The sequence below is a fragment of the Ovis canadensis genome, chromosome 13 (assembly GCF_042477335.2).
Source record: "Ovis canadensis isolate MfBH-ARS-UI-01 breed Bighorn chromosome 13, ARS-UI_OviCan_v2, whole genome shotgun sequence".
Lineage (NCBI taxonomy): Eukaryota > Metazoa > Chordata > Mammalia > Artiodactyla > Bovidae > Ovis > Ovis canadensis.
In genome coordinates, this window is record NC_091257.1 from 87,528,771 (window position 1) to 87,551,795 (window position 23,025).

General features: G+C 43.4%; 1 protein-coding gene across 6 annotated transcripts in view; it reads left to right on the plus strand.

Moving 5' to 3' along the window:
* Nucleotides 1-621: 621 nt before the first annotated feature.
* Nucleotides 622-23,025, plus strand: part of IFT52 (intraflagellar transport 52) — a 28,926-nt gene continuing 6,522 nt past the window's right edge. The window contains exons 1-11 of one of the 6 annotated variants that reach the window (XM_069548591.1): nucleotides 637-813; nucleotides 2,990-3,117; nucleotides 3,780-3,867; nucleotides 4,830-4,959; nucleotides 5,248-5,323; nucleotides 6,393-6,464; nucleotides 10,145-10,271; nucleotides 13,748-13,834; nucleotides 14,966-15,034; nucleotides 19,037-19,321; nucleotides 19,405-19,508. In XM_069548591.1, the coding sequence (XP_069404692.1) occupies nucleotides 2,999-3,117; nucleotides 3,780-3,867; nucleotides 4,830-4,959; nucleotides 5,248-5,323; nucleotides 6,393-6,464; nucleotides 10,145-10,271; nucleotides 13,748-13,834; nucleotides 14,966-15,034; nucleotides 19,037-19,321; nucleotides 19,405-19,508 (1,157 nt within the window). In that variant the 5' untranslated portion in view covers nucleotides 637-813; nucleotides 2,990-2,998. Of the gene's footprint in view, nucleotides 814-2,989; nucleotides 3,118-3,779; nucleotides 3,868-4,829; nucleotides 4,960-5,247; nucleotides 6,094-6,392; nucleotides 6,465-10,144; nucleotides 10,272-13,747; nucleotides 13,835-14,965; nucleotides 15,035-19,036; nucleotides 19,322-19,404; nucleotides 19,509-23,025 lie in introns of those variants that run through there. The other 5 variants (XM_069548592.1, XR_011248268.1, XM_069548594.1 and 2 more) reach the window with 5 other exon arrangements.

A 23,025-nucleotide genomic window follows, 5' to 3' on the forward strand; every position in this document is an offset into this window, starting at 1 on the left:
TCTTTTCAAACGAGTCAGTTCTTTGCATCAGGTGGCCAGCATATTGGAGTTTCAGCTTCAGCATCAGTCCTTCCAGTGAACATTCAGGACGGCTTTCCTTTAGGATGGACTGGTTGGATCTCCTTGCAGTCCAAGGGACTCTCAAAGAGTCTTCTTCACCACCACAGTTCAAAAGCATCAATTCTTCGGCGCTCAGCTTCCTTTATGGTCTAACTTTCAGTCACAGCCATACGTGACTACTGGAAAAACCATAGCTTTGACTAGACGGACCTTTGTTGGCAAAGTGATGTCTCTGCTTTTTAATATGCTGTCTAGGTTGGTCATAATTTTCCTTCCAAGGAGCAAGCGTCTTTTAATTTCATGGCTGCAGTCACCATCTGCAGTGATTTTGGAGCCCCCACAAATAAAGTCTGCGATTGTTTCTACTGTTTCCCCATCTATTTGCCATGAAGTGATGGAACCAGATGCCATTATCTAAGTCATTTTATAAGCCCTTATTGAAATTAGATATTAAAGGAGAAAATCCAATGAGTTTGTCTTTGGCCTAAAGTTAATCCACATTCTGTCTGGATTTACCCGCTATCCAAAATAATGGTACAGTCCCACAGAAGCCCCACCCCTGCCCAGCCGCACTCTGCCTCCTAGAAGAGTTAGTCGCAGCGGCGTCTTCCGCCAGGTTGTTGGCACGTCGCTCCGGAGCTGGGGCCACGCCTTCCCAGCGGGCAGTTTCCCAACCGCCGTTGCTAAGCGGCCGTTACCTGGCCGCGCGGTGCTGGGTGGCGGCGGTTGCAGACGGTGGTCACCGGGCCTCAGGTAAGGCGGATTCCTGCTGCGGTGGGCCGGCCAGGGCGCTGAGGCGGCCTGGGAGTTGGCGAGTACTCTTGCCTGGAAAATCCCATGGGCGGAGGAGCCTGGTAGGCTGCAGTCCATGGGGTCGCGAAGAGTGGGACACGACTGAACGACTTCACTTTCACTTTTCACTTTCATGCATTGGAGAAGAAAATGGCAACCCACTCCAGTGTTCTTGCCTGGAGAATCCCAGGGACGGGGGAGCCTGGTGGGCTGCCGTCTATGGGGTCGCACAGAGTCGGACACTGCTGAAGCGACTTAGCAGCAGCAGCAGGGTAAAATAAACAAGGAGCGCAGATAGAGGCCCGGATCCCAGACCTCAGACGGGGCTCAAATCTGACTCGCCTCCTGCTGGAAGGTTTTTGATCATCCTAAGTGGGAAGGAGCATTGACATGAAACCGTAACATCCTAGTCCCATCCCCTTTTCCCAGGAATCCTTCTCTTAGGAATTTGTCCTAGGACAAAAATAGTGACAGAAGCAGAAATATGTAAATTGCACTAGGCCAGAAATAGATGCTTATGAATATTGAGTATGCAACCACTAAGGTAATCAGAAGGCAGGATATAATGTTTGTACACACTGAAAATAAGCATGGGCGTGGATAAATAGAACATGAAAAGATCATGGGGGGATTGTTTTTTTAACCTGTCAAAATTAAAGTTCAGCTTGAAGAATGAAGATGTGGGACTAGCCAGGAAAATTCTAAAAATTCTGAGTAATAGAGGGACTAGCTTTTATCAGCAGCACCAAATATTACAACATACCTATTATAAAACTATAGTGATTAAAATAGATGAGACTGAGCAGGAACTTACAGGCAGATAAATTATATAATGAAATTCAATTTTTAGGGATTTATTATATAGGCAAGGTGGTATTTTAAATCAGCATTGAAAAGATAGTGTCAGGCAGCTTTTTAGTAATTAAAACAATAACAAAAGTAATTTTAAACACAAAAATAAATTCCAAATGGACTAATGTTTAAATCTTAAAAATTATAACATCATAAAAGTACTAGAAGAAAGCATTGTGAGATGTATTTATAACCTTAGCATGGCAAAAACTCTTCTAAATACACCGTGCAATTCAGAAGCCAAAAAGGAAAATGTTAATACTTTTGATTCTATTAAATTTAAAACTGTCCCTATAGCCTGCAAAATTCATCCAAGCGAAACCAAAAAAACTACCAGTAACTAAGTCTAAAAACAAACTTCTGAAAATATTTGTTTCATGATCAACTAAAAAGTATTAAACCTAATAGAAAAATGATCCACGTATGTGAACAAGAAAATCAGAAGAAATACAAGTGGCTAATACACACAGTGAAAGATGGTCTTCTTACTAATTTCAGAGTCCAGAATAAAACAATAAGTTTTTTTTTTTTTTTGCCTATCTTATTTGCAAAGATGAAAAAGTTAAAAAGAGTGGTGTGGAAACAGAAATGTATTAGTGTTAGTGAAAGTAAAAATTAGTAGTTTTTTGTAGGGTAATTTAGAAATAATTTACGTAGCCATTCAACAGGAATTTATTCTGAAGATATGCAAAGTGCGCCAAAATGTCCTGTTCAATGATGTTCTTAGTACTGTTTTACTAGCAAAAAATTGGGGAAAAAAACAGATGTCCGTTGGTATATGACTGATGCCATACATTTTGGTACATCCATAAAATGGAATACTGTGCAGCCCTTAAGAAAAGAAAAAGTGGTATATAGTGACATGGAAAGATGTGAAAGATACAGGTTAGATGAAAGAAGTGTGTTGCAGAATACTGCATATGGTTCTATTTTGTAAATAAAACTGTAAGTAACTGTATGTGTAAAAAGAATTTAGAAAACTATACCCCACGTTTAACAGTAGTTAAGGGTGAGGAATCAGGTTGGAAACATGGTTCCCCATGTGGCAAGGTGATGGCCGGGCAGGGCCATGAAAGAGAGCTGGTAGGAAACCCAGGGTTTTTGCCTTGGGTTTCTGCAGCCATGATTATTTATTTCACTTTCAGCCTTTGGGAATTGTAGGTAAGCTGCAGCTGTACTCCTTTTCTTAATGAATTATAGGAAATAGACATTTATTCCTTTAGGATCTTTCTTTTTGAATATTGTTTATTGTTTCCCTTTTTCTGTCCCTTCTTTTTCCCATAAGGAGGTGACCATGGAAAAAGAGCTTCGGAGCACCATTCTTTTCAACGCATACAAAAAGGAAGTCTTCACCACCAGCAACGGCTATAAATCTATGCAGAAAAGACTTCGCAGTCATTGGAAAATTCAGAGGTGACCAAGTATATTGTTTTCCCTTCTAAGCAGTAAAAACAGCTTGCTGGTAATACTGGGAAGTATCCATCTTATATAAGAATGGCTTTTGAGGTGGGAGGGGTTCCACTAAACATTGTTCAGAATTATTAAACCATCTCTCTTGAAAATTGGCAATTAGCATATTATTAAGTTGTCTCCCCAAATTACAAGTCAAAACCTTATTCTAATTACACATATATGCGTTTTTCAGAGGTTAAAGGCTTTCTCCATATTTTAACTCAGGTCAGTACTTCAGTTTAGGGAAAGGAAAAACCAAAAATATCTCTGAGTGTGTATGTATGGTTTTTCTTAATGGGTAAGGATATGTAGTCATGTGAGCTAATGGTCGAGCTGATTGAATTAGTAGTTGGGGGACTTCTTTATGCTCTAGTGTGGTCTAATCTAATCTAATATACCTATAATCGTGGCTTATAGGTATATTTGAACAGAGGCTGATGACTTTGGGGCAGGCCTATTAGAGAGGAGTCTCACTTTTGAGAGAGAAGCTAGACTAGGTACCTCTAAATCCTTCATCTCTGGGCCTCTGTAGCCTCTGATTCCATACAGTTTAGATGCTAAAATAACTCATAAATTGGTGTAAATCATGGATCTGACACTTGCTTTTGAAATCATATTTCTAGTTTAAAAGATGAAATCACACCTGAGAAGCTCATTGGGGTGAAACTATGGATTACAGCTGGGCCGAGGGAAAAATTTACTGCAGCTGAGGTAAGAAATATTTGTAAAGAAGACTGGTAGTGAGATAGCTAGGAGAATGGGCTCTGAAATCTTGAACCTAAATTCCTCTTCACCACTTATCTGTGAGGCCTCAAGGTGGTCACTTCATTTCTCTCTTCATTGTGGAGTTGTTGCGATGATTCATGCACCACAACAGCTATGGTATGGTGTGGCTGTGGTGTGGCTGAGTTTTTGCATGAAAAGTGCCAGACACACAGTGCAGGGGAGTTCAGTATCAGCCATACCTCTTTGCCATATTTTTGCTTTAAAAATAGGAAATTCCATTTAAAATTAAACTATTTCTTTAAGCTATTTTAAAACTCTGTTTCATGGCTAGACAAAGAATGAGAAATGTGAAACCCAAACATAAATGACAAGTGAAGATGTAAAGAAATTGGACCCCTTGTATACCATTGGTGGAGAGGTGAAGTGGTGCAGCCACTATGGAAAACGGGATGGTGGTTCCTAAAAAAATGACAAACAGAATTCTGTGATTCAGCAATCCTGCTTCTGGGATACATGCAGAGAATTGAAAGCAGGATCTCAAAGAGGTGTTTGTACGCCCACGTTCATCGAGAGCACTGTTCCCGGCAGCCAAAAGGCAGAAGCAACCCAGGCGTCCGCCAACAGTTGAATGGATTAACAATATGGGATCTATATGACAGTGACTTGTGATCTGCCTTTAGCTAGTAGTTTTCCACTTTTGCTGTCCAGATAGTCAGCTGTGAAAATGTCGTTTCAGTTTGAGTATTTTGGAGCTTTATGCTAATGATAAATATGGAAATCCTATTGATACATAGATAGTAAGTTTTATGTTTTCTTAATATAAACTTTAAGTGCCTTTACAGATTGGAAGTGTTTCTTTTTCAGCTAGTTAAGATCTTATTCACAGTGTTTTTGACAAAGGTCTTTGGCATAAATTTATAGATTGTTTTTTTTTTCTGTTTGTGTAGTTTGAAATCCTAAAGAAATACCTTGATGGTGGTGGAGACATCCTTGTGATGCTAGGAGAGGGTGGGGAATCCAGATTTGAAACCAACATTAACTTTCTCCTAGAAGAATATGGAATCATGGTTAATAATGGTAATTATTATTACTACTTTATTAGAGGCAGTAACTTCCTATTTATTATTTATATCGTAGTCCTCTGGGCCTAATAGTACAATGGAGAAAGCCCTTGACTGTGAGGGTGCATGGCCTTGCATTCTGACCTCCTCAGCAGTCTCACTTTTTTGGTGCTTAGCTTCTTCCATGTGTGAAATGAGAGTGATTGGAATACAGTTCCAGGATTCCTTTCAGGTCAAAATTTGTACGTGTCTGTAATATCAAACTTACTTCTAAGATGCACCACCTTCTCTTTTCTCCCTAAAGATGCTGTGGTTAGAAATGTGTATTATAAGTATTTCCATCCTAAAGAAGCTCTAGTTTCCAATGGAGTCTTGAATAGGTAAGCATATCAAAAGTGGAAATGACTTTGCCAATGATTCTCCTCTTTCCTCTGTGACTCTTCCCTTACATCTTCTCACACATTGTTTTCTCCAGCCCTTTTCCTTTCTTGCCTTTTTGTTTTATTTTATTAAATGATAGTTTATTGTATTATATCACTTCTCATCCATCAAATAATATTACTCCCATCTTTTGAAACCTGACTTCACATCACCTTTTGACAGAATATATTCAATTTCAAGTAACAGAAAACTCTGTTCAAATGGGATTAAACAACAGGAAGATTTTATTGATTCATTTAATTGAAAAGCTGAGAAGTTGGGGCAGGCTTTGGATATGGACCGCGAGAAAGACTCATGACGTCATCAGGACTCCAGCCCCATCTCTCGGCAGTTCTCTTGGCTCTGCTCTCCTGTGTGTGTGGACTGAATCCTTCTAACAGTTCCCATATTGGCATCTTTATACTACATGAGCTAGGGCAAGAGTGCAGGCCTTGGTTCCAACCTGCTTAGCAAGAGTAGACCTGAGGTGTGGTCTCTTTGAGCTGACCTATGCCGCGGGCTCATCACGAAGTGGTCACTGTGGCAGAGGGCATCGAAGGCCCTGGGTCATATTCACCCCTGGAACCAAAGATGAAACTCGTTTTTTTTCTCATCCATTGAATCCTAAACCGTAAGAGCTTTGAGAAAGCAGGAACTGAGTGCATGAGGGGCAACATCAAGGACCCTCTGGTCCCCATATCCGGAACAATGCTACACTTCAACTTGCCAGGTACGTAGGGTCTGAAGATCCAGAGTCTAGAATACAAGGCAAGAATGTGGGTCTAACACATACTTGAGCCCTTTCCTCAGGACTCAAAAGAGAGCAACTAACTCTTACATTTTCATATTAAATTTTGCAAACTTCTCAGAAGGTATGGAAGTGTGTAGGAGTACCTTTAATTTTTTTAAGGATTGCATTTTGACTGCACAGTTCTTGTAACTGATTAAAAGTTATATTAATGAATGGAGTGTGAAATCCCTAAATTTTGTTCTTGTTGTTTACTAGATTTTAATTCATTTTTCTTCAAGGGAGATTAGCCGAGCTGCAGGGAAGGCCGTGCCTGGGATTCTTGATGAGGAGAGCAGTGGAAACAACGCCCAGTGAGTGTGTTCCCTGAGGCCACCTGAAGAGGGCAGAGTTGTCACTTGAAGAGTTTCCTTTTTCAAAATGAAAACGTTTTCGTTCTTGATTATAAAAGTGGTTCTCATCAAAAAACCAGTTTGATCAGTTCAAAAGGAAGAAAATAGAAGTCCTCCACTCTAAATCCATGCCCTTCTCCCCAAAGATAATCCTTCTAAACAACATTTAGATTAAAAAAAATTTTTTCATATATAAAAATAGGGATAGGTACTTTATCCTTTTAATAATGACTAGATTAAGTTGGATGTATCCTAATCTAACCAGTCTCCTCTTACTGGACATTTAAGTAATTTTATAATATTTTGCATTAAAAAGGCCACCTAACATTTAATGAGCACTTACTGTGTCGTAGGCCTGGCAGGTAGTATTACTTCAGTTAATCTTCACAGCAGCCTCTGAGGTTATTGACGAGTTAACAGACGGTGTAGGTGCCCAGGCTCACTTGACTAGTGTTGGAACTGAGTTTCGGTGCTAGGCAGTCTGCTCCAAGGCAGACTCTTAACTTCTTTTCCTTATTTTTATTATACACAGTTTGATGATGATGTTCAGCCGCCAAGTTGTGTCCAACCTTTTGTGACCCCATGGACTGCAGCATGCCAGGCTTCCCTGTCCTCCACCATTATATTAATTGTCATAAATAACAAAGCACAAAGTGAACATCTTTGTAGGTACAGTTTTTGAGCACTTATGCTAGTATCTTAGTAGGCCAGATTCTTGGCGTTTAAATTTTGGGGTCACAGATCTTCCAGCTGATGCATTGCCAAATGTGGTGCATTGCCAAGTCACCCTCCAGGCACGTGTAGCGTTTACGGTCCCTACGAACATGCCCCTTTCCTCTCTTGCCAGCTCAGAATATTCTACTGAGAAATGATACCACTTTATTTTCAGTTGTAGTTCTTTGATTGAATAGGGTGGCTTTTAAAGTTTATTGACTGGTTGTGTTTATCCTGTGAATTTCCTATTCACTGCTTTTGGTCTGTTTTTATGTTGATGTTCATTTACAAGACCTCCATGTGTTATAAGTATTTTTCCCAGTTTATTATGTTACTTTGAGATATTTTGCCCCATAAAAGTTGAATGTTTTTATATCATTAATGCATATTACAAACCTCTAGTAGTTAAAATACTGTGATACTAATTCCAAACTAGTGAAAAATAAAAAATTTGACCCAAAATATATGGAAGATAAGGGTTATTTTATAGTAAAAGTGACATTTCAGATTATTGGGGAATGAATGTATAATTTTGGCTAAAATGTTTTTCACTTGAAAAAGCATTTCTGTTTTCATGCCACATCTCAAAATGTATTTCAGATGGGTTTAATTTTTAAATATTAAAAATCAGACCACCAGCAGTACTGAAAGAAACTGGAAGTGAATGTTTTATAATCTTAGAGGAAAAAAAAAAAACCTTTCTTAGTATGAAACCACAGTAAAGTCATAAAGGGTAAAAATAAGTAGCAACATATAAGTTAACATTTTGGGACATTTAAGAATCACAATCTGATTTTTGGTAAAGAAGTGAAAGAACTATGGACTTGGATTTAGAAGGATTTAGTTTCCAATTTCATGCCTTCCTTGCAGGGTGGCCCAGGGCAAAGTAACTCTTAGCGTTAGTTGCTATATTTGCGTAATGGGGACGATATGAATCTGAGAGAGCTGTTGGGAAACCCCAGCGAGGCCTACCTGCGGGCGTGCTTGTGAGGTGTGAGGCTTGCACCTTCACTGCTGTCCCAGTCTCACTTCGTCAGTCGTCGTAGTGAAGGGCAGATGGCAGGTTGTTCCTGGGTTACCTCGGAAGCAGAGCTGTGTCTTGAGAGGCTCTGAGGTGTGGATAAGTAGCCCTGCTTCGTGCTTTGAAATCTCGTAGCTGTTGGAGTCTCAGGCTGTCCTTTAGCCCCGTGTATTTTATCCCTTGTCGTTTTCCTTCTCTTACTCTGCTGTAGTCATGCTGACTTTGCTTGAATTCCTTAAGTATGCTGAGCTCTCTGTCACCTTAGGACCTTTACATATCTGCTTCCTCTTCCAGGAATACACTGTCCCAGTTAATCTTACTCATTCACACATGTTAGGAGAAGTCCTGTATTAGTTTTGGGGGTTGGTGTTTAGTTTTAACACTTAAAGTCTCATCAAAATGTCAGTCTGATTGATTTCTTAGTAATAATAAAAGAAATAGAGGCATATAAATAGCTTGACAGTTTTCATCTTATAACCGACCATTCTCTTTGCTTTCTTAAGAATTATCTCCCTCGAGTGCACTTGGGAAACTGGGGAAGGATGGACCCTGATGTACGCACAACTGTTTCTCCCTTTTCTTCCTCCTTGGCAACCGCTTACTTCCTTCTGCTCCTGCTCTGGAACTCCTGGGCTGCAGCCCCCTTACTGGGATACTGCTAGGGTAGGGGTAAAAGGAAGAGAATGGGCAGCGTGGGGCAGGCACCTCTTCTCAACCTCGATGAGACACAGAACTCATAGCTGTAGATGAGACTTTACTGAAGGAACAGGGAAAAGTGACACAAGACGGAAATAACTGAAAAGCTAAAAAGAATGGTCTAAAGGAAAGAAAAGTTAGAATCTTCATAGGCAGCTCTTCCTGGGTATTCCCTCTGCCCGTTCCTCCCACCTCCTGCCCCAGTTTCTAATTATATGCTTTGCTTTTAAGATTCCCGTTTTTCTCCATTCTGAGAACACTTCTTTCAAACAAATACTTTGGAGAGCTCCTTTTTCTTTTGTGGCTGTGAAGCTCCTTTTGTTTTCTTGGCCACATAGCATGCAAGATCCTAGTTCCCCAACCAGAGATGGAACCCGCACCCTGAATTGGAAGCGCAGAATTTTAACCTCTGGACCACCAGGGAGATCCCTCCATTTTTCTTTCACTGAAGCCCTATCTCCTCCTTCAGGGCCTGGCCTCACCCAGGTGTGCACCGCACCCTTAGCCCTTCAGTCCCACACCTTTGCCAGGAGTACATTGCCCAACTACTGATTCACTCTGGGTACTCATAGTCTTTGCTAGAACAGCGTAGAGTAAAGGGGGTACTCCAAGACTGGTCTGTGTAGAAGTGTCCAACGTGGGATAAATATACGCCTGTATTCGTATAAGCCCTCAGCCACTCCACACCCCTCCAGTGGCAGACATCCGTACCTGGCGATAACACCAGTCAGGTTTCTGAGTGGGGAGAAAACTGTGTCTGAGACATGGTTCCCCAGAGCAGGCTCATGTGCAGTTCTGGTTCACTTCTTAGGTGAAGCCTCCTCTTCTTCCACTTCTTCCATAGGAACTACTTTATTTCTTTCTGTTATAATCATTTACACATACTGGGAAGATTCCATGGAGAAAGAAATGGCAACCCACTCCAGTACTCGTGCCTAGAAAATCCCATGGATGGAGGAGCCTGGCGTCCATGGGGTCGCAAAGAGTCAGACACGACTGAGCGACTTCACTTTCACACATATGATTGTACATTTTTAATTTATATTCACATTTCTTAAAATGTTTCATTAAACTTAGAGCTAGAGTTATACTGATTTTGAGTTAACAAACCAAAGCTTATAGAAAAATTTGGTCATAACTTTCTCAAGAAACACTGAGATTATCTTGAAAAACTTTTTTACTAAATACCTTGAACGTTTCTTTCTTTCAGGGCTCTCACCTTTGTCTATCCTTTTGGTGCCACGTTGAGTGTCACGAAACCCGCCGTGGCTGTTCTGTCCACAGGCTCTGTCTGTTTCCCGCTTAACAGACCCATCCTGGCTTTCTATCACTCGAAGGTACAGCCTTTCTTAGATATGGATGCATATGTAATTTTTGTTACTGAAATTGTGAACACTACTTTACTGCTTCTATAGGGGTTTCATATATTGTCTGTCTCTTTTTAGGGGCATGGGTGGGGGGAGCGCTGCACCACTATGCGGGATCTGAGCTCCCCAACCAGGGATTGAACCCATGCCCCTGCAGTAGAGTCCTAACTCTGGTCCACCAGGAAATGCCTATATTTTCTCACTGGTCTTCACAATAGTCCTGTGAAGGAGAATTTCACTGAATTACATTTTACTTATGGGGAAACAGTGGTCAGTGATGGAGCCAAGACCTAAGCCTAGCTCTTACTGTGAGTCCAGAGCTCTTCCAGTGCAGCGTGAGACCGCCTGTAGCACAGCTGCCTCTGACTGCCAGCTCTCACCCTCAGTGCAGGAGAATCCACTTAGAGGAAGGCTGATTTCGCAGACTACACCAAAGAATTGTGCTGCTTGCACTTTAGTGCATCCCAGGAAAACATTCCGGGAGACTAGCTGTTCCATTCTCATCCTAGGGTTCCTGCAAGTTATAGGTTCAGGTGGCTGGAGAGGGCATCATCGTCGTCCTCATCACCCCATGTGTCCACTGCCTTTTAATTCATGTCTGTTGAACCCACCTTTATCTATACCAAGACGTGGAATTCACCAGTGACCTCCCTGTTTTTGTCCAGAGACCCACATGTCTGTATTTTAGCAGGATCCTATTTTTCTTTATGGGACCTAGGTATTACTTTTCCTTCTCATACTTAAAATTTGTGACATCATTTTATTAGGAAGTAAATAAATGTCTATGCTGTGCTTGAAAGATGATATTTAGACAAAATTGGTATAGCTGTTATGGCAGTCTCTCCTAAGAAGAGAGAAATATTGTTTTGGAATTAAAGTGTTATTAAATGTTTCAAGATGCGGAAATGACCAGTTTATATGAAATGTCTATTCAGAGACACAAAAGTCATGAGACACCATCTTAAGGAGCCCCTGGTATTATATGTAATACCAGAGCTTTGATTTTTTTTAACCAGGCACAGAGATGTTACCTGGCTTAATCAGTGGACTTGTATGGAGTATCTGGTGGGTATACCATTCTGTGCTAAGTGTGGCGTTTCCTCTGGAACTCATGAGACTATCATCTGTTCATTCCCTAGCTATTTAAAGCCCATTTTCTCCTCCTAATAGGCTTTCAGTCCTGCCTTGTAAACACAGTCTTTCAGAGAGGTTGCTGCCTGTCACTCTTGTTGGTGAGATGAGGCAGTGATCCCAGGGAGGAGCTCCACCTGGACCCATGAGCAGGGTCAGGCCAGTACTGGAGGGTTCTGCCTCCTTGCCCAGGGCCGTTGCCTTCACTGGGCTCATCACAAGACTTTCTAGGTCTTCAGTTTACTGGGACAGACTCATTAACACTGAGGGAGCAAATGGTCCTTGAGTAAACATATGCTTGTTTAATTGGAACAAGTTATAGACAGATGCTGGAAAAGGCCACTGAAGACAATGGTATAATCTGTCAGGACAGAATAAAAGCATTAAAGAACAATCTACAGTCTATTTGAAATAAATGAAGTAGGAAAAAGAAAATACAGTGGACCCATGAACAGTGTGGGGGTTAGAGGCGCCAATCGTCTGCACGGTGGAAAGTATGTGTGATAGAGCCAGGCCTCTATCTGTGCAGTCTGCTTCTGTGAATTCAGTCGACCATGGGCTGCGTTGTCCAGTAGTATTTACTGTTGAAAAAGTTCACTTGTAAGTGAAACCATGCAGTTGAAACCCATGTTCATTCAAAGGTCAACTGTATATAAGGAAAAGATAAATCTGTGAATGGAGGTTTATGTATTTACTTAGCCTGTGGGGATTCAAATCACAAGCCAGTTCATCCAGTCATTTCCCCATTCTTTCTGTAGAATTCCACCCAATTAATTTCCTATTCTCAGTAACCGATCTGTTTGCAGTGGTTATGGTGTAGAAATCATTTTTCCTATGAAGCATTTGCTTTTCATGTGGGACTTTTTAGAGTTTGTTTTGCAATTTTTGTTTTATTTAAAGAATTTGTGTATTTGTCTCCCAACAGCTGTGGCTTAGCTGCCATTCTTTTTCAGTACCATCACAACTGTGGCTTCCCTGTATGTGACTTTGCTAGCAAGTCTGATTTCATTTTGTATTTTTAATTCTGTACTCTTTTTCTTATGACAAAATAATATATACTCGGTATTTTAAAATACAGCTATGGAAGGATTTTCCTGGTGGTTCAGTGGTTAAGAATCTGCCCTCCAGTGCAAGGGATGTGGGTTTGATCCCTGGTGAGGGAACTAATATCCCACATGCTATGGGGCAGTGAAGCCCGCCTGATCCAGAGCTCATGCGCCTCACGGAAGGCCGAGCGCAGCCACAAGATACACACAGAGATGGAGGGAAACATGCTGCCTCTCGCGCTGTTCCGAGGCGGGCCAGGTGGACGTCGTGGTCGTTTTCTCCCACTTCGGCTGGTGCTGCATTTTTGTTTGCCTCACAGGCTTTAAACTCTCTACAACTGATGGTGTACTGTTTTTTTTCTAACCTAATGTTATGGCAGAAGCATTTTCCCAAGTTAGTGAAAATGCTTGCTAATATATAACTTAACAACTGGGAGGTTCCATTGTTCTTAACCGTATTTCTGGGTGAATGTTTGGATTTATTTCTAGTCTTCTGTGGTTATTAGTGTAAAGGTGTGCAGAGCGTCTGGTGTATTTATGCTGCTTTTGTTGGCAGTTTCAGCACCATGTCAGAGACTCACTGAAACCTGGCCAACGGCTTAGAGTCACTTTTTCTCACTTATTAATCTTATCAGGAAAAACACTTTGTTTTTTTAAAATTACTAATCTTAAAGTTTTTTATTATTAGCTAGTCATTTCTTTTGTGAATTTTTCATGCTTGTGGGTTAGTTTTCTGTCTCTTAAACACTTTTTTTGGTACTCATAAAATGTCTGAATCTTTACAGATTGTTTTTCAATTTGTCTTTTTTCTTTCCCTTTAAGATTATGATTTTCGGGGACTTCCCTGGTGGTCTAGTGGTTAAGACTGTAGGCCCAATGCAGAGGGCCAAGGTTCAATCCTTGCTCAGGGAACTAGATCCCATATGCTGCAATTAAGACCCAGTGCAGCCAAATAAATAATTAAAAAAAAAATTATGATTTTCATTTATAATTTCACTAACAGTGGGAAAATACTGTTGAACAAATTTACATTACTTTCTGTTAAAGTCAGATAGAAGGGTACAGAAGTGGTGTCTAAATTGAGAGGCAGGTTGGAATATAGTTGTTGTCATAATTGGCATTTCTAGACCATTAAAATACCCATGTAAATTGACACATGTTAGTGTAGAAGACATTTGCTCGCATGTTGTGATGATAAGTGTTTGGTGACTAGGATGCACGTGGTCCATTTGGGGATCTGAATCGCTGACCCTGCTTTGTCATCAACAGAACCAAGGTGGGAAACTGGCAGTGCTTGGCTCATGTCACATGTTCAGTGACCAATATTTGGATAAAGAAGAAAACAGCAAAATCATGGTAAGCTCTTTTCTTTTGTCATACTAATGAATATTGTATATGATTTTCATGTCATTTAAAAAATGTACTGCTGAGTTCATCTATTCTTTTAAAACCAGCTCTTCAGAGCCCATTACATTCCAGGCACTAAGGGCACAAAGGTGAGTCAGGCAGTCTCTGCTCTGCAGAAGTGTACAGGACATTGAGAGAGACGGTGACAGATGAGAGAGGTCAGTGCAGAGGGATGTGGTGCGTGTCTCTAAACTTGCCGCCCGGGCTGGGAGCCTCCCTGGGGAAGCAGGGAGGAGCAAGCCCAGCCAGGGCCTTGTGCATAGAGCCTTGGAACTCAAACTCTCTTGAAAAGCCACAGCGAGCCCTTGTAGAGTGTCCAGCAGCTTTGGGCATAGTCAGGTCTTTGGGTGTGGAAGAGGGACAGGAGAGGGACACATATGGGCAAGGAGGGACAAGGACCTGAATGAAGGCAGGGAAGGGGTGAGTGGGGGAGGGACTGGAAGCACAAGGAGACTGTGATGGGGCTGGCTGCTGACCGAGGTGGGAAATGAGGGAAAGGCATGGCAGGTGTGAAGGGAACGCGTCCTGGGAGGCATGGCAGGGTGCTGGTCAGAGCTGGACTTTGGCGTGATGCTGGTGACTCACTCACCAGAGGGAGAAGGTCCCTCTGAACTTTCTCATTAATGAAAGATGTTCCTTCAGCCTTACGGATTGTTGTTGTGTTGAGAGATTGATGGAAGATCTTGTTTCTGTGGAATCCACGTGAAGTTCCACTGTCTTTAGTCACATTCTGGGGGCATCTTTGCTGTATTCTACTTTTTAAGTCCAGACGTCATCAGCACATTATACAGGGATTGTTTCAGAATTGTGAACACGTTTTAATAGATTTGGGCTTGTGGTTAAAGGCTTGAGTGCCCTAAGATAAATGGTAAGTTTCTAAGAATAAAAATGGCACTAGAGTGAGAAAGACTTAAGTTTTTATATGATTTCACCAAGACAGGGGTGACTGCCCTTTTTCAAGTCACTGCTGTATAGTCTCTTTCCTGTCATCATTTTCCTTGATTGTTAAATTCTCTAGTCCTGCGTACAGCTTTCTCAAATACACAGTGTGTAATTCTGTGTTTATTTTTTTAAATTTAGGATGTTGTTTTCCGGTGGCTCACAACAGAAGACATCCACCTAAACCAGATTGATGCCGAGGACCCAGAGGTAGGAGGTTGTAGATTACTTAAAAACTTTGAAATGAAAAATGGCTCCAGCTTCTCAGCACCACTTCTAACAGTTCCCAAAACATATCTATCTCTTACCTTATCTGTAAGACAGATAGCAAGAAATGATGCTTTTTGGCAAGACGAAGCCTATGCTGTTAAAAAAAAATCAGTAAATTATTAGTCATAGAATTCAGTGGGGTGGGAGCCTCTGTCTGTATATGTAGTAACTGGAACTTAACATATGCTCTCTGGCTGAAACTTTCAGAATCAGTATCTGTAGAGAAATACGTCTTCACAACTATGAAGGATATAAAAGTACTTTTTCATAAAGAAACAAAGATCATCAGAATTTAAGTTTTAAATTCCAATTTGGTTGCCTTTAGGAAGAACAGTCCTAAAGGCATTATGATAATACTTGATCAGACATGGGAGAGTGGAAAGACCAGCACTGGAGGGACTTCCCTAGTAGTCTGGTGGCTAAGACTCTGTGCTCGCATCGCAGGGGGCCTGGATTCAGCCCACGGTCGGGGAACTAGACCCCACATGCCGCAAATGAAGTTTCCTCGTGTGGAACTAAGACCCAGTGGAGCCATTTGAATATTAAAAAAAATATATAAAAGGCCAGCACTGGACTGGGAGCCAGTAGCTACATTCTCGGTCCCGCTCCACCATGAGCCTCGAAACCTTAAGCAGGCCATTTCTGACCTTTTATCATCTTCATTTTCTCATTAGTTTTGGGGCTGCTAGTACCTTTCTCACAGGGTAATTATGAGAATCATAATAATAAGTGAATCAACGTAAATTTACTTGTTAAACTAAAGTGTATAAAAGGGCTATACATCTATCAAGACTTTTTAAAAAAACCTCTTGTATTTGTTATATATTAATACCAGGCCCTATATATCATATACTTCCACATAAATCATTCTGTTTAAACCGCACTACAGCTCTGGGAAGTAGATGGTCTTATTCTCTTTTTATCAATGAAACTGAAATTCTGCAAGACTGCAGTATGACCAAAGAGCCAGCAGTTACAGAGCCGGAAACCAAACCCAGGGCTCCTGACTCAGAAGTCTGCTCCTTCGTTTACCTCTGTGTTAACTGCTGACCTGTCAGGAGAATGATTTTTTGGCTATAGGTAGCACAAGGTAGCCGGAGAAGGTAATGGCACCCCACTCCAGTCCTCTTGCCTGGAAAATCCCATGGACGGGGGAGCCTGGTGGGGTGCAGTCCATGGGGTCACTGGGAGTTGGACACGACTGAGCAACTTCACTTTCACTTTTCTCTTTCATGTATCGGAGAAGGAAGTGGCAACCCATTCCAGTGTTCTTGCCTGGAGAGTCCCAGGGACTGGGGAGCCTGGTGGGCTGCTGTCTATGGGGTCACACAGGGTCGGACACGACTGAAGCGACTTGGCAGGCAGCACAAGGTAGCCAGAGACCATCACCGACGGCCTGTGCCCTCGGCTGAGGACTGACTTGGCTGGGGAACCTCGGACTGACTCAGGTTTGGAAACATGAGAGCCTCACGTGTAAAATATCCCTTCACATGGAAACATGAAGTGTGGGGCTGTTGTGCTTAAATTTCTCCCGAAAAGTGATGTAAGCCCCCAAACCAAAGAATTGGGGTACAACCAGGAATGGGCTTTTTGGGTTTCAGAGGACCCAGCTCTGAGTGGATGATGTGTCTGGCAGCCGCCAGCCCTAGTTAGAGTGCTGTGTGCCGAGGCAAGTGGTGCTAAGAGGTGCTGTGTCTGCTCCAGTTCTGCGTGGCCACCTTGCTCTTGCTCAGTTTCTGTCATTACTGTTTTCTAACCGAGGAAATGGAAGTAAGTAAATTCTTCAAGGTTCCCACTTAGATTAATCCCTGGCCGAGCCATTGTTCCTGGGTTGGGAAGGTGCCCTGGAGAAGGGAATGGCTACCCATTCCAGTATTCTTGCCTGGAGAATCCCATGGACAGAGGAGCCTGGAGGGCTACAGTCCATGGAGTCACAGAGTCAGACACGACTGAGCGACTAACACTTGGTTAAGCCACTGTTAGTGCCCCCTTCAGGCTGATTCCAGAGCCTGTGCCTTTTCTGCTGCTCTGTTCTCTCCCTATCGTGTGAGACACTGGGCTGGTTCCAAAGCAAAGTGTCAGAGGTTACAAAGCCAGAGGAGGGGAGTGTTGTTAAGGCCTTCCTAGCACTAAAACGGTGCAGTTTCACATACCTTCCAGGTGGGAGACCTGGGTTGTTTTGTAAGGCTTTGAAAAGTAAGACACTGAATGCAGTAACATGACACAGTGAGAAATACTGAAAATCTTCCAGGTGGCGGTAGTGGTAAAGAACTCGCGGGCCATAAGAAACACGGGTTCAATCCCTGGGAAGATCCCCTGGAAGAGGGCACAGCACCCCACTCCAGTATTCTTGCCTGAGAATCCCATGGCCAGAGGAGCCTGGCGGGCTGCGGTCCGTGGGGCTGCAGAGTGGGGCACCACTGAACGACCTTTGGGGCGGCTTGGCCTGCACTCCTCCCCGCCCCGGGCGCTCGTACGTGTCCTGCTCTCACCTTCATCTCTCCCCTGGTAGAGGGTTGAAGCTTCTGCATCAGCCAGATCAGGCCAGGAAGGGTGTTTATTTATTGATGCTTCTCCCTTGTTTCTGGTCTAAAAAGTTGTTTATGATGCTTGGGATATAGAAAAAAGTGCTCCTGTTTGACTTAGAGTCTCACTGTCATCAAATCAAGCTCAAGACACATCTCCCCAAGCCCTGGCAGTGGAGAATGTGTAGCCATTTGTTGTGAGTGAGTTCAGAGATCAGTTTTTCAAACTGTTACCAAGTTAGCCTTGTTAGAAGTCCAGGTTAAACGCAGTTCAAAGGGAAATTAGAACACACAAACTTCTGGTTGCCAGCATGCATTCATTTAAACTTAAATTTATTGCCTGGCTAGGTAATGTCTTCCCATCATTTCGAATTCAAGAGCAGGCACACTGAAGCCTCTCCCTTCTGCCTTTGCCCAGCCACCTGGTTCTCCTCCCCAGTGACAACAATCTTAGCAGTTGCTCATATGTTATTCCAGAGATAGTTTATACAGAGATAAGCAAATGTGTGTGTGTGTGTACTCTCCTTCCCCCTTGTTTTACCCAGATGGTGCTATATGTATGGTATGTATATATACTGCCTAGCACCTCACTTTTTAAATATTATTTCTGGGAGATCTTTCCATATTGTTCCTAAGAAGCTTTCTTTGGATTGTTTTTTGGAGGCTGTATTGTCCATTGTTTGTGCTGCGGTGTACTGACTGTGTTGCACCTATTGAGGGACATAGGTTTTCCTGGTCTTCTGCTGTAACCAAGGTGTCATCATTCAAGGTTCTCAGCAGGGCTGCAGGCATGTCCGCAGCTAGGTGAGAAGAATTAGGGTCTAGTGTCCAGGGAGGGGTTGTCTGTGCCGGGGTCACACGTGGTTCACACATAGTACAGGAGGGAAAGCAGAGGATATGGCCCAGATGCTGGTGGCTGGAGAGAGGATAGACTTTGAAATGGGAGCTTGTGGATTTTCTTTTATGGTTGCTTCTGATTTCTCACTGAACTAGAAAATAAGGTCACCAACTAAAATTAAGGAAGGGAAAATCATTTTAGTTGGTTAAAGTGGCAGACAGAACTGCCTAGGAGAATGGGAACAGGGAATGAACTTGAGCTTTGGGTTGATGACTGAGCCCTCCAGATCACAGAAAGGAGGAGAGCCACCAGCAGGGTCACGCGTTTCTCCAGCCGTGGCCAGCTGTGTGTGCGCCAGCCTGCACCATGAATTTCTCCAGCGCTGGGGTTACCCGGGTGACCTTGGTCCTTCTTTCCACAGAGATGGGCGTGTTTAAGGGTTGGCTGTCAGCAAGCGCAATCAGCAAGCTGTCTTAGCAAGAGAAGAGAAATATTGCAGATTCAGACCAGAGGCGCTGGAGACCAGACAGTAAATCCTAGCCCCTGCTCTGCTGAAAGGAACCGTCTTGTCACTTGCAGATTTCCGACTACATGATGCTGCCCGACACAGCCGCCCTGTCCGAGCGGCTGCGAGTGTGTCTCCAGGAGGGCGATGAGAACCCGCGGGACTTCACCAGCCTCTTCGACCTGTCCCTTTACCAGCTGGATACTACCTCCCTCCCGAAGGTCATCAAGTCAGTACTGCGGCTCTCCACTGCTGTGCACTCCGTTCTGAGTATTCAGTCTGCAAACACGAGCCTGGGGACAGGAGATAGGGTCACAATAAGTGTGGTGTACAAAACGTGTTCTCAGACCTGTGATGAGGTCAGCCTGGACAGCCGGGGGATTGGGGCGGGACTTGATGCAGGGGAAACTGCCCTCAGTTATTAGCCTCTGCTGTGTTCCAGGCTCTGTATCAGGCATTTAGAGGAACCAGCTTGGCCTGGTTTGCCCGAGACTTTCCTGCGCAGAGAGCCCCATGTCCCAGGGACCCGCTCAGTGAATCAAGATGGTTAGTCACCCTGTAAGCACGCTGCGTTGTGCCTTCTTTTAATGCTTTCGGTGGTCCTCTGAGTTACCTGCCTCATTTTTGGTCGAGGAGTCAGAGGTTTCTTGGGGAAGGATGCTCCCACGCGGGGAGCAGGGATTTCAAGCCAGGCCTGAGTGACCTTCAGGCCAGTGCTGGACCCCAAATCATTACCTGCTCTATTGTTGCTTTTTGCCTTCTTTGTTGGATCCCTAAGGACAGAGGCAGGGACTAACATTTTTGCGCATCTTGGGCCTGGCACAGGATCTATCAATACATTCTCTAATAATAAACCAAAGGCTGAAGGCATAGCTACAGATGCCTGTCTAATGTCCTGTCCCCTGTACTTATGTACAAGGTCACCAAGTACTCCTAAAGCTCTGACTGTGCTGAGCATTGTACCTAAAGTGTAGGGTTTTATGGAGGAGACGGACAGAAGCTGTGATGCAAGGTTATCAATCTAAGGCAAAGTATGAAATGTAAGACTAGAGGCTGTGGTGCAATGAGGAAAGAGAATTCCATTGTGACTGGGGTTGCCAGGAAGGCTTTAAGAAAGAGGGGCTCTTTGAGCCAGCCGTTGATGATTTCCAAAAACATTTCTTGGTGACCTGGGTCTGCTTGGCCCTCTGCTGGATGCTGCATTTTACGGGGTGAGAGGATTTCAGGAGAGGGTTGGGGGAGCTGGAAGAGAGCCTTCTGCAGGGAGGTCACTATGAGCAAAGGCAGGGTGTGTTCAGGCAAGCAAGTTTATCCTTAGTTGCTGTTTGAACTGCATTTAGCCTTGACTTCTAACAAGTATCATGTTAAGTTTCCTGTGTACATTGCTTTATCACGTAAAATCAGAATATGGTTCATTCTCCTTGTTGTACACTGTGAGGACACTGAGGCACAGAGAAGTTAAGAGGTTTGCCTAAGGTCACACAGCTAGTTTTCAGTGGGGCCTGAATTTGAATCCAGCCAATCTTAACACTGAACCCAGGAAGAAATTATCTGGGGATTTGTTAGCATAGGAGATTAGATTGTTTCTCAAAAAGCAGAATAGTCATCCAGTGCTTAAGACTGCACTTCCACTGCAGAGGGCATGGGTTCAATCCCTGGTCGGGAACTAAGATCCCACACGCCATGCAGTGCGACCAAAACTAAACCAAACAGCAGCACCAACACCCAGCACCAGCGTCCCCAGAGATGCCCGGGCCTATCTGGCACCCCTCGCCCCCCGCAGCTGACGGCCAGCCCGGACATCTGGCTGCACATCTGGCTCTTCACTGGCTTGGTTTTGAGCTCCAGCGTTTGCTCTCCCACTCAGGGCTTCTCTCTGAAGAAGTTTGTCAGCCTGCTTCACTAGCTGCTTGCAGTCCAGCCAGCTTCTGCAGGTTTGACCTGCTTTTTTCCCGATGCGGAGAGGACTGGGCCATTATAACCACTCTTCAGTGTGGCGTGAGGGGTTCACTGGAACCATCTGCAGTTTTCGTGTCTGCAGGGTCAGGTGGTGGGTGTTTCAGAGGCCTGGAAGGCTCTTTTCACTGTTTGTCTTTCATACCACAGCAGAGGGCAGGCGTTCCTGGTTTACGGTTTCTCTGTGGAGTACATGCATTATTTTCATTTGCACATAACAACTTTTGAATGCAGCTTCTCTTTTTGAGTAACAGTTCTATTAGTTGTTAAATATTTAAGTCAACTGTAGGTATTGCTCTGAGGTGACTTCATTTGTCCTTCTGGTCTTTGTTTTAGATTATTCCTTTTTTAAAAAAATTTTTTAATTGAAGGATACAGAATTTTGTGGTTTTCTGTCATACATCGACAAGAATCAGCTATAGGTACACCCAGGTCCCCTCCCTCCCACCTCCCTCCCCATCCCACACTTCAGCCTGTCACAGAGCCCCTGTTTGAGTTCCCTGAGTCATACAGCAAACTCCCATTGGCTATCTCTTTTCCATATGGGGATATAAATGTCTGTGTTACTCTGTCCATACATCTCCCCTTCTCCCTCCTCTCCCACCATGTCCATAGGTCTGTTCTCTTGTCTGTTTCTCCATTGCTGCCCTGAAAATAAATTCAACAGTGCTGTCTCTTTAGATTCCATATATATGTGTCAGTATACAATATTTATATTTCTCTTTCTGACTTACTTCACTCTATATAATAGGCTCTAGTTTCACCCACCTCATTAGAATGGATTCACATGCATTCCTTTTTGTAGCTGAGTAGTATTCCATTGTATATATGTACCACAGCTTCTTTATCCATTCATCTCTCTATGTCCTTCTGGTCTTTATTGATGCCTGTGGGGTGTGAGGTGAGAGATAAGGGCCTGCCTAAGAGATAAGGGCCTAAATGAGGTAAGGGCCTGCCTGCCCTCACTGTTCATGGTGGGGTGGGGAGTGAGACGAGGGTGGTGAAAATGCAAAGGTCAGACCAGAGTATTCTGGAATATGGAGCAGCCCCTTTCCGCAGATTTGTGTATAGTAGTGGCATTTATTCTTCCCCTTTTCCCACACTGATCATCTTTCTCTTTTTAAAAAAATGTTTTTGGTGGTACCAGGTCTTAGTTGTGGCACACAAGATCTTTAGTTGCAGGCCTGTGGGGTCTGGAACCTGGGCCCCCTGCATGAGGAGCTTGGAGTCTCAGACACTGGACCACTAGGGAAGTCCTGATCATCTTTCTGAACTAGGTTTTGCTTGGTTTTAAGATGAGCTTCTCTACCAGTCACAGCCGCCCCCCCACCCCACCCCGACCAGTACATGTTGGTTCATCTTAGGAGGAAGATTTGGGCAGGTGGTGAGCTTAGTGGAGAAAGGGAAGACTTAGTGGAACTTGTTTTATTAGTAATACAGGGCTTCAGTAGTCAGCTCTGTCTGGGGACAGAAAACAGAATATCATGGCTAGGATGACCATGTACATTTCAGATCATCAGCAGTAATGTAGCAGATAGGTGAATTTCTGTTTTAGAGAGGATTGCCAGGTATTATACTCTCACAGGTTCTTAGGAAATTTTGTGGAACATTTAAGAGTTACTGAAATTCATTTATGGAATATTTTCATGGAGAAGGAAATGGCAACCCACTCCAATGTTCTTGCCTGGAGAATCCCAGGGACGGGGGAGCCTGGTGGGCTGCCGTCTATGGGGTCGCAGAGTTGGACACGACTGAAGTGACTTAGCTTAGCTTATGACCAAGGCGAGGACTGGTAGCAGGGTTCTTTGTGTGTGGATAGTAGGACTTTTATCTTAGAGCTGCCTTTCATGTTGCCTTCTGGGTAGACAGTCATGGAGCTTCTGATTAGCAGGGTTCTGATTAGCCAGATCTGAGTTCTAATCTTGCCTCTGAGGCTTCTTAATCTTGTGACCTTGGGAAGCTACTTCTTCTCTGTACCTCTGTTTCCTCTTCCTATGAGATTACACCCACTGCCCAGGATTGAGGATTCAGGGAAATCAGTGCCTCACCCAGGGTCAGGCACAGTACATGGTATGTGGTAGATGCTCGAGAATCCTTATTTCTCTTC